This window comes from Pantherophis guttatus, chromosome 12 (assembly GCF_059756535.1).
Source record: "Pantherophis guttatus breed Tessera chromosome 12, ASM5975653v1, whole genome shotgun sequence".
Lineage (NCBI taxonomy): Eukaryota > Metazoa > Chordata > Lepidosauria > Squamata > Colubridae > Pantherophis > Pantherophis guttatus.
In genome coordinates this window covers 23,586,391-23,597,388 of record NC_142074.1, presented here as the reverse complement: position 1 = coordinate 23,597,388, position 10,998 = coordinate 23,586,391, and the positions used below count along the sequence as shown (strand labels likewise).

Sequence of the window (10,998 nt, the reverse complement as noted above, 5' to 3'; positions counted from 1 at the left end):
AATAGTTTGTTGTGAAAGTGACTGCCGGAAGGCTCCTGGATTGGAGCTGAAAGGCGAAAAGAAAGCAGTGTGCTCCCTCCCATATTGGGGTAGACCAGGTCTCCGTGGTCATGTGGCCGGCATGACTCAACGCCAAAGGCGCACGGAACGCTGTTCCCTTCCCACCAAAGGTGGTTCCTATTTTTCTACTTGCATTTTTTTTACGTGCTTTCGAACTGCTAGGTTGGCAGAAGCTGGGACAAGGAACGGGAGCTCACCCCGTTACGCGGCACTAGGGATTCGAACCGCTGAACTGCCGACCTTTCAATCAACAAGCGTCTTAGGCACTGAGCCACCGCGTCCCACACAACCCAGTCCAGAAACACGAATGCCTTGGTCTCAAATGTACCATTTCCCTTTAAACATTGGGTCAAAACCGATGCTAAACATTCCTTTTGCAGGACAGTTAATGAACAGAGTGCCACTGGAAATATGTTCTATTTCTGTGCCCTGAAGGCATTGCCCAGATTCAGAGGGAATCTGCTGCTCCTTTTGTTCAGGTTGTGCCTGCTTTTAAAAGGGGGCACCATCTCCCATCAAGCCCCCCAAATCATTTGCATTGTTCTTCTGCTGCTTCTCCCAGCCCTGGAGGAGCCTGCTAAAACTTGTATGCCAAAAGGAGATGATATGAAACTTCTACACTCTTTATGATGCCTCGCTGTGGGTAGAGGAGAGAGTCCAGATCAAGAAAGAACTCTTTTCAGCTGTATGAAAAGTTGTTCTGGAGAAAAGCTTGAAGGCAACCTTGGTCCAGCCACCTCACTTCATTTGGGGGGGGGGGTAAGTTGGCTTGACCAAGGTGATCTTGGCCTTGGTTGAGAAGCAGATGCCAAGATGGGCTTTTGACTTGATGCTTCTTCCTCTTCAGCTTATACCCTCTTCCAACATGTATTGCCAATCAAAATCTCCTGCAGAGATTAGTTCAAGTCCCCGAGTCTCCAAGATGCATCATTTTTGATTCCCAATTTCATAGGGACAGTTCAAAGAGACTCCCCAAAAATCCTTTGGCCATGAAGGACGGGCTAATTCCAACATCCTTTTTTTTTTTCAGGGCTATTTCTGATCTCAGATTCATATCGACAGAGTTGGAAGGGACCTTGTAGGTCATGTTCTCCAACAGCCACCCAAGCAGGAGACTGCTACACCGTTTCTGACAGATGGCGGTCCAGTCTCTTCTTGAAAGCCTCCAGTGATGAAGCTCCCACAACTTCTGAAGGCAAGCCATTCCACTGAATAACAGAGTTGGAAGGGACCTTGTAAGTCATCTAGTCCAACCCCCCACCCAATCAGGAGACCCTACACCATTTCTGACTGATGGCAGTCCAGTCTCTTCTTGAAAGCCTCCAGTGATGAAGCTCCCACAACTTCTGAATACAACATCTATTCCATTGGTTGATCACTCTCACTATTAGTAATTTTCTCCTTATTTCCAGGTTGAATCTGAAAAGGATGGATCAAAGAAATTGAGTTGTGTGGCTCCCACTTAGCTTTCTTGGGGTACATTGAAAGTAGATTTGGTGTGTCTTGGCCATTAAATGTGGTTTGGCTTCTCAAAAGTGTGTTTCATCTGGTGTGAAATGATCCAGAAAAGAGAAACACCCGACTCAAAAGCGGTAGCAGCCAGAAGCTCAAACTGAATATTATTCTGATGATTTACAACAGAGAGTAGAATTTTCTTCAAAGGTTTTGTGCTGGCTTTAGATGTAGACACTGCCTGCTTTTTTTTTTCTCATGGGTATTTCCTTTCTCACCCTGAGTGTGAGAATGAATTCAGTGGGACGGCATTGATAGGGGTGGCCCTTCAGATGGAAATTGTTCCTTGTGACGAAGATGACCTATCAAATGGGCGGAAGGTTAACATGTCCAGTTTTGCAGCAAAATAATTTCAGCCAGGGTGGGGAGAGGGGGAGGGGAGGGGGAGAAGAATAGATTGATAAGAGAAAGTTAGAACGGCAAATGCTGCATGAACTACCAATAAAAGGGACCGGCAGGTTGCAGGAAGGTGGAGAAAACATCTGGCTTATTATACTGCATATATGGGCCTTTTGTTCCCAGGGAGAAACTCTTTAGGTCTAAATCTCTCACTATCCCACCCCGCCCAGGGAGCTGAATTTTAAAATCAGCCCCCCCCCTTTCTTCCTCCTTCTCCTCTTCCTCCCTCCTCCCCCTCTCCTCCTCCTCCTCCTCCTCTTCTCCTCTTCCTTCTTCTCTTCTCCTCCTCTTCTCCTTCTCCTCCTTCTCTTCTCCCTCTCCTCTCCTCCTCCTCTTCTCCTCCTTCTCTTCTCCTTCTCCTTCTCTTTTTCCTTCTCCTCCTCCTCCTCCTCTTCTCCTTCTCCTCTTCCTCCTCCTCCTCCTTCCCCTCTTCCTCCTCTCCTCCCCCTCTCCTCCTCCTCCTCTCCTCCTCCTCAGCCCTTGTCTTCATTTATCCCTTTTTAATCTACCTATTTTTTTTCTTAACAGAGATCCACCAAATGTAAGCAGTTCAGCTGGCAGAGAAAATAAGTTTACATGATTAACTTTGACTGTTTTGCAGGGGGGGAAAGTGTGTGTGGGGGGGGAGATGGACCCTCTAATTCCTGAAACCCACCCACCCCCTTTGGGAGGAGAATCCTTACACTTGGAGTAAATACACCCCTCCCCGCCTTCTTCCTCTCTAAAGGAGTCCGCCCTGAGATTTATTCCTGGTTTTTTCTTTTTATTTCTTTCACTCTGAAAACGAATCAAGCCCCAGTGACTGCCTTTGCATGCCCTGGACTAAAACTCCCATCATCCCCCAGCTCCTCATCCCCAAGCACTCTCCAATAGGGAAGAGAATATTTGCAGCTCAGGGTTGAACTGTTATTGTCTTTGGGGTTCTGCAAGAAAACCGGCCAAGCTTTGAGATCACCAAGGGCCCCACTCTCTAATAGGCTGGCATAGAACTCCCATCATCCCCAGCCTGGGCTCTCTCTCTCCCCTGGCACTCTCCAGATTCCTTAAACTGAAACTCCCATCGTTCCCAGCCAGATCCTCCCTATCTCCGGGAGGGGAAGAAAAAAAAAAAAAAGACGCGGAAATCTCCATCTCCCACCCCACTCCGGAGAGGAGCTCCCATCCTCACTCCATCACTCCGCTTCCATAGGCCGTATTGTCCTTCCCCTCCTCCTCCCCCTCCCGCAGACCCTCCCCCCAAACCCGGGCCAATTGCTCCATTTTCCTCAAACATACCCCACCCCCACTCCCACCCGAAATAGGGCACCCCCGCGGCTGCCACCCCCGCGCACCCACCCACCCCTCTTTTCAGCAGCTGGAGAGCGGCGCTGGCCAGAATCTCCGCCTTGCCCGCCCGCGCAACCCTCTCTACATCCCACCCGCCCACCCCCCGCCCTTACCCCCGCCCCACGGCCGGGCAAGACCAGCCCCACGCGTGACGTCAGCCGCGCTGGCTCCGCGCGAGGAGGCCAGCCTGCCCGCAGGCAGCCGAAGTAAGTCAGAGGTCTGGAGGCGCCGGCGGAGCGGAGAGAAACCCGGGCGAGCCGAGCTTTGCGCGCAACGCTGCGCTCTGGCCCTCCTCGCCCCGTCGGAAGGACTGTGCGCCTCCTCCTCCTCTCCTCCTCCTCCTCCTCCTCCTCCTCTTCTTCTTCCTCCTCCTCCTCCACCCACCCGCGCATCCTTACTAGCCAGCCTCGCTTGCACGCTCGCTCGGGGCGCTTGGCACAAAAAAAGAAAGAAAGTCTCGCCAGCCTCTCCGCGCTGGGGGAAGCGGAGGCGGGCGCAGCCCCAGCCCATGCCCACCTCTGCCCGCCTTCGCTTGCTTTGCAAGCCCGCTTGCCCGCCCCGGATTTTGCCGCTGCTGCTCCTTCGCCTTCGCCTCCCTTCCCTTCCCCGCCGCGGAAGATGCTGACCTCGTGGCTGCGCGCCCGGGCCAAGACGGAGAGGTTGCGATTCTCCGGATGAGTGAGTACCGCAACGGAGCCGAGGGGGCTCTGCGGGGCGCGGGGCGTGGGTGGTTCTGGAAAGGAGGTTGGAGAGGAGGGGGAGACGGACGGACGGACTGTTTCCGTGCTTGGCAGTTTGGAAGTCGAAGGGAGGAAGGGGATGCGGGGGTGCGTGGGGAAGGGGTCGCCGTTCGCAACGGGTAGACTCAAAACTGGAGGGTTTCATTTAGGTTTAGGTTTAGGTTTATTAAATTTGTATACCGCCCTTCTCCCGAAGGACTCAGGGCGGTGAACAGCCAAGATTAAAATACATGCGATATAAAAATTAAAATAAATTAAAAGAGAATTAAATTAAATTTGCTGGTGGTTCTTGGGAGGGGGGGTGGACCGCTTCGTTTCCTTCAACCCCTCTCCGCCTTTGAGGGGTACAACAAAGTGCCAGCGAGTGGGCTGGGGGGGTATAAAGTAGATTTGAGGTTCCAGAGATGAGGAGGGTTTTTTTGTGGGCTTATTGGGTGGGTGGGTGGGTGGATGGTGGTCGGGGGGCTTGCATTGAGTTGCTTTAGATCTTCTCTCCTTTAACTATATTTATGGAAAGTCACGGAATTTCAAGCCGGAGACGCTAACAACCGGGGTGGTGGTGGAAGGGATCTTGAATTTTCCGTGCCCTCCGTGATTTCCAAAGGAAAGAAAGAGAGCAACCCCCCCCCACCCCGCTTCCCCATCCCCGTTCCTTCTCTCCTCCACAATTTTTCCCCACCACCACCACCACCACCAAGCCTCGGATTTAATAGGGAAGGTGGGTGATGATGAATAGAGAGAAATAAGAGAGTCAATTCTGTAGAATCTACAGCTTAGCTGGTTTGGGTTTGTTAAAAAAAGCGTTTTTGTTTGTTTGGGTGTCTGGATAGGACCATCCAGCCTCCCGACAGGGCAAATTAAAGAGCAATGGAAGGAGACACCCCCCCCCCAACACTCCCCAGAGTCATGGGGAGGGGGGTCTCAAGAGAACCCTCCAACGGGGGTGGGGGGCTTCTCTCAGGTTCCTTTTGTCCGGCTTTCCTAGTGGAAGATGGACAAGGCTTCCCCGACTGATGGCGTCCCTCAACTCTTTGATGGGACCCGTTGGGCATAATTAGGCCAAGTGGAAAGTGGGGAGCTTTGAGGAAAGAAAATATTTTTTTTCCTGCAACCAAGAGCTATTGATTACACTGGAAATGGAGGGTAGGGGGCCGGCTGGGGCGAAGCCAGTGGGGAGTGGAGATGAGCCAGGCTTCTTCCTGGCACAGAAGAGTTTCCATGGCACAAGAGTGTGAGATGGAGGAGAAAGGGGACGAGCTGCAGAAGTGAAGGGTCAGTTGAGTCAGAAAATTCCCATCCTAACATGGCCCGTCTGGAGAAGGGAAGGGGAACAGGGGTGGGTGGGTGATGGAGAGAAGAAAACTGTTGGCTCTCAGCAGGTTGAAAAAACTTCTTCCTCTCTCCCTTCCCCCCCCAAAATATTTTGGAAGGGTAGGGAGGAAGGCAGAAGAGGACAACTTAAGGAAGAATCCTAAAGAGCAGCTCCAAAGAATCGTAGCTCCGGTGGGGAAGGGAGAGAGGGGTCCAAGGAAGAGAGAAGGTGGGGGTGAAAAGGGCAGACATCCCTTCCTCTTGAGGAGGGGCCCCAAAAGGAATGGAAGTGCGGGTGAGGATGAGCGTTGAGGATTGTGTCACATTGCTGCTGCATTGCCTCCAGAATAGTTGGGTGCTGTTTGATTGACGTGCCTTGTTTTCTGCCTTCCTCGTCTCCCTCAAGGATTGACTCTTGGCGCAGAAGGTGGGCTCAAGGCTCCATAAAGATGCAGAAGGGAGTTTGGCTGCTGAGCGTGTTCACAGTAGCTGGGATCGCGCCGACCACAGAGAGCCGCAAACCTGCCAAAGACATTTGCAGCAAGAGCCGCTGCCCTTGCGAGGAGAAGGAGAACGTGCTGAATATTAATTGCGAGAACAAGGGATTTACGACGGTCGGCCTCCTCCTGCCTCCCCCGTCCAAGATCTACCAACTCTTTCTCAATGGGAATGCGTTCGCCCGACTCTACCCCAACGAATTTGTCAACTACTCCAATGCCGTGACGCTCCACTTGGGTTACAACGACATGGAAGAGATTCGAACTGGGGCCTTCCTGGGCCTTCGGATTCTTAAGAGGCTGCACCTCAACAACAACAAGCTGGAGATTTTACGAGAGGACACCTTCCTAGGCTTAGAGAGCCTGGAGTATCTCCAAGCTGACTACAACTACATCACTGCCATTGAGGCGGGGGCTTTCAGCAAACTCAACAAGCTGAAGGTGTTGATCCTCAACGACAACCTGTTGTTATCCCTCCCTAGCAACGTGTTTCGTTTTGTCCTCCTGACCCACCTGGACCTTAGAGGGAACCGGCTAAAAATGATGCCTTTTGCTGGCGTCTTGGAGCACATCGGAGGGATTATGGAGATCCAGCTGGAGGAGAATCCATGGAACTGTACCTGTGACCTTCTTCCTCTCAAAGCTTGGCTAGATACCATCACGGTCTTTGTTGGGGAGATCGTGTGCGAGACCCCTTTCAGGTTGCACGGCAAAGATGTCACCCAACTCACCAGGCAGGACCTCTGCCCTCGAAAAAGTGTGGGCGATTCCAACCCGAGGGAGAAATACCCTCCCCACTCAGACACACACATCCAGAGACTCCCCCCAACAGTTAACTCTGCTGTCGGGGCCACCAGGGCTCCCAAAGCCAGCCGCCCACCCAAAACCAGGAACCGCCCAACCCCACGGGTCACCGTGTCTAAAGACAGGCAGATTTTTGGGCCCATCATGGTTTATCAAACCAAATCTCCCGTGCCCCTAACTTGCCCGAATCTTTGCGCTTGCACTTCGCAAAGTTCTGACAATGGGTTGAACATCAACTGCCAGGAAAAAAGAATTGGCAACATCTCCGATCTCCACCCCAAGCCCACCAGTCCAAAGAAACTCTATTTGACAAGCAATTACTTGCAAACGATATATAGAAGCGATCTCATGGACTATCCTTCCCTGGACTTGTTACATTTGGGAAACAATAGGATTGCTGTGATCCAAGAAGGTGCCTTTTCTAACCTCACCAGTTTACGCCGGCTTTACCTCAATGGTAACTACCTTGAGGTCTTGTATCCTTCCATGTTTGAAGGGCTCCACAGCTTACAGTATCTCTATTTAGAGTATAACGTGATTAAAGAGATCTTGCCACGCACCTTTGATGCATTGGGCAATCTTCACCTCCTCTTTCTGAACAACAATCTCTTGAGGTCCCTGCCGGACAATGTCTTTGGAGGCACCACCTTAACTAGACTCAACCTGAGAAACAACCATTTCTCGTACCTTCCTGTGCAAGGTGTCCTCGACCAGCTTTCAGCCCTCATTCAAATTGACCTTCAAGAAAACCCGTGGGACTGTACCTGTGATATCATGGGGTTGAGATACTGGATAGAACAAGTCACCGAGCAAAACAATCAGCAGTCAGGAAGCCCGGTGGTAATCAACGAAGTGATCTGTGATTCTCCTGCCAAGCACACTGGAGAACATCTCAAGACCTTGAGCAAAGAAGCCATCTGCCCCGAGAACCCCAACCTCTTAGATTCTTCTCTCTTGTCCCTCAACCTGAACACCGATACGCCATCAGCCTTCAGTATCTTCCCCAGCGCTTTTCCAGAAATGCGGACTGAAGTCCCCCTTTCCGTCTTAATTTTGGGCCTTCTGGTTGTGTTTATTTTGTCGGTCTGCTTTGGGGCTGGGCTTTTTGTCTTTGTTCTCAAACGCCGTAAGGGTCTGCCAAGTGTGCCCAGCAGTGCCAACAACCTGGACGTCAGTTCCTTCCAACTGCAGTACGGGTGCTACAACAGCGAGGCCCATGAGAAAGCGGAAGGGCACGTCTATAACTACATCCCGCCTTCCGTTGGCGAGATGTGCCAGAATCCTATCTACATGCAGAAGGAAGGAGACCCCGTCGCTTACTACAGGAATCTCCACGAATTTAACTACAGCAATCTGGAGCCGAAGAAGGACGATTCTGCCAGCTTCGCCTTCACCATCACCGCGGCAGACATGCTGGAGAAGCAATCTTTTTCGAGAGAGCCCGAACTGTTGTATCAAAACTTGGTGGAGAGGGTGAAGGAGCTGCCTAGTGGAAGCATGGTCCAATATAATTTCTGCACCCTCCCCAAAAGGCAGTTCGCCCCTTCCTACGAGTCCAGGCGACAAAACCAAGACAGGCTCAATAAAACGGTTTTGTACGGGACTCCGAGGAAGTATTTTACGGAACTGTCCAAACCAGATCTCCCTTTGCTGCAAGGAAAGTTGCAGGCCGAACCGGATTACCTCGAAGTATTGGAAAAACAAACTGCCATTAGTCAGTTGTGAAATGGGGAGTGGGGGGAAAGAAGACCTGGGGAAGGGGAGGGTTGCATTGGATGGGTGGGGAAAGTCTTGGAAAAAAAGAGAGCAAGCCAGATCTGAACTGAAGACCTCCAATGAAATTGGTCCCAGAATAAGAATAATATTTTTTTGGGTTTTTTTTTTTTCTCATCATCATCATCAATGAAGACATTTTCAGACCAGGCCAGGTTTTTGGATGGGCGTCTTCTACTAAACTCCCTTTAAGTTATTATAATTATTACTATTGTTATGATTTTGCATATCTTCCTCCTTTTTTCCCTCCGTGTTCGGCCTTTTTAAAGAACTGAATGAATGTTTCTTCTCGGAACATTTGCATTGGGTTATTTCTGGGGGAAAAAAGATGAAGAGACGATACGAAAAGGTTCTTTCGATACCCGTGGCCCCATCCAGAGAATTGAGATGGAACAATAATGTCTGAAACCGATGTTCTGTCCTTCCTTCACTAGACTAGGAAATGTCTTTTTCTCTTTCCCTCCCTCCTTTCTTCCCTCCCCCCCTTTTTTATTTTATTTTATTTTGTAAATAAAAATATTGACAGTCCTTCTTTTTCAATGGTTAAGTACAAGCACTGAGCGTCACATTTGTACATGTGCGTTAAAGTGTCTTTGCACTTTAAATACATCATCACATCATGGTCCGAAGGTAATTGTATTTTATTTTTTACTTAAGGGAAGTGCCCCACTTTGCTACAAGGGGTGATCGCTTAATTGACAAGCAAAATCCCATGTAAGGGAATTTCTGTTTTTTTTTTTAATGGACTGAACTGTAAAAATGTTCTTTTATTCCGCTTTTTATTTCCGGCCTGATTTTTACATACATTTCGAAAATGACTTAAGAATTTAGCTAGTGGATTGGGGGTATCCAGCCCTCTCACTTGGGAGCGATCGTTCTTTAAAAGGAAAAAAGAAAAAAAGTTAACACAAAATCAACACCGCCTGATCCACAGAGCTCCCATAATTGTTAAGCCGCAGCTCCTAACACCGTTATAATGTTCAATGTTTTTCAGATCATTCGCCTAATTAAGGGAACATTACTTTACTTGTAATATATTTTTTTTCTGCATTAAAATTAGATATTTTTATACATTTAAATCCAAGAGTTTCCATTTCCAGTGTTCGGGGAATATGTGTGTGTGTGTGTGTGTGTGTACACATACATATATGTACATGTGTGTATATATATACACATACATACCCACAAATATACACCAACACATATGCATATATCTCTCCATGTGTGTGTATATATGTATGTATGTATGTATGTATGTATGTATGTATATATATATATATATATATATTTTCAGCTCCAATCCAGGAGCCCTCAAGCAGTTGCATTCACCACAAACCATTTTATACCAAATTTACATTTTGCTGATAAAGAAATAAAGGGAGACTAGTATAGATCTATTTCAAGCTTTTTAGCTTTCATCAGCTAGCCATACCCTTACTTGGATTCGAACTTGGGCTTCCTGCATGTTAGGCAGTTGAATTAACCTTCTGAGCCACAAGTTCTCCCTTCATCACTTGAGCCAGGGAAAAGATCAAGTGTTTACCAAGACACCTGGTTACCAAGACTACCCCAACATGTGGGAGGGGGCATTCTGCTCCCTTTTGCCTTTCAGCTCCAATCCAGTCTCCCTTTATTTCTTTATCAGCAAAATGTAAATTATATATATATAAAAATTCCAGATGTAATGTTTGTTTATAGAGATCACATCAAACCAGTATGGATTTTCCCATGGGTCTTTCTATAAGGGGAGGAGAGAACAATTGTAAGGGCTCGTATACAACTATGCTGTAAAAAATATAAGGGCCTTTTTGGTTTACACATAATCAGTCTTTCTCCTTTCCCAGTTAATTCTAAATTTGGCCCAACAAACTAAGTCAGATCCAGTCTCAAATTAGTATTTTTGATGTCTCACTGGTTTCTGTATTGAACTATATTCCTAAAGATATTCATCATAAGTTATGGCTTAGAACAATGGCTCTCAACCTATGGTCTGAGGACCCCTGGGGGCCACGATGTCATCGCAGGGAGTCCATGAAGGTTTGAAGAAAGATTATGATTTCAATCTTGAGTTAAGTCTTAGTGGTCCATAGCCACAAAAGGTATTTAAAGGGGTTCGGTGGTGAAGAATAGATTGAGAATCACCTGCCTAGAATATCATCTAAAACTGAACAAACTATACAATTTTAGTGTCCAAATAGTAGGACTTGTAACCTACACTAAGCTTTAGTTCCCAGTCCCTGCAAGTTCCAGAAGACTTTTACAACCCTTTCTGGCTCATGAATTAACTTCTAGTTTGGGTGGTCAACCTAGAATCCAAAGCAGCGTGAAACAGTGATAAAAATGGCGACATTCATGGATCTCGTCACCCAAGTTTCACTTGTTGTGAAAAACTCAATGGGTTCTGAGTTCTGTCACGGAGATTTGAGATTCATTTAAGCAGGGATGCAAACTAATTCAAGTAACCCAATCAATAAACCAATATATTAAGTAAGTAAATAATCCTGCCATTGTTAGAACTGCAAATATTGCCCGTAGACAATAAGATATAGTTTTGCCAACCATCTCTGTAGAGTTGT

At 48.2% G+C, this 10,998-nt stretch overlaps 1 protein-coding gene across 1 annotated transcript; it reads left to right on the top strand.

The window, feature by feature from the left end:
- Window positions 1–3,435: 3,435 nt before the first annotated feature.
- Window positions 3,436–8,950, top strand: SLITRK2 (SLIT and NTRK like family member 2). The gene is made up of 2 exons (XM_034441594.3): window positions 3,436–3,975; window positions 5,755–8,950. Exon 2 carries the CDS (start codon window positions 5,798–5,800, stop codon window positions 8,372–8,374), a length of 2,577 nt encoding a protein of 858 aa, XP_034297485.2. The 5' UTR covers window positions 3,436–3,975; window positions 5,755–5,797; the 3' UTR covers window positions 8,375–8,950.
- The last annotated feature ends 2,048 nt before the right edge of the window (window positions 8,951–10,998 follow it).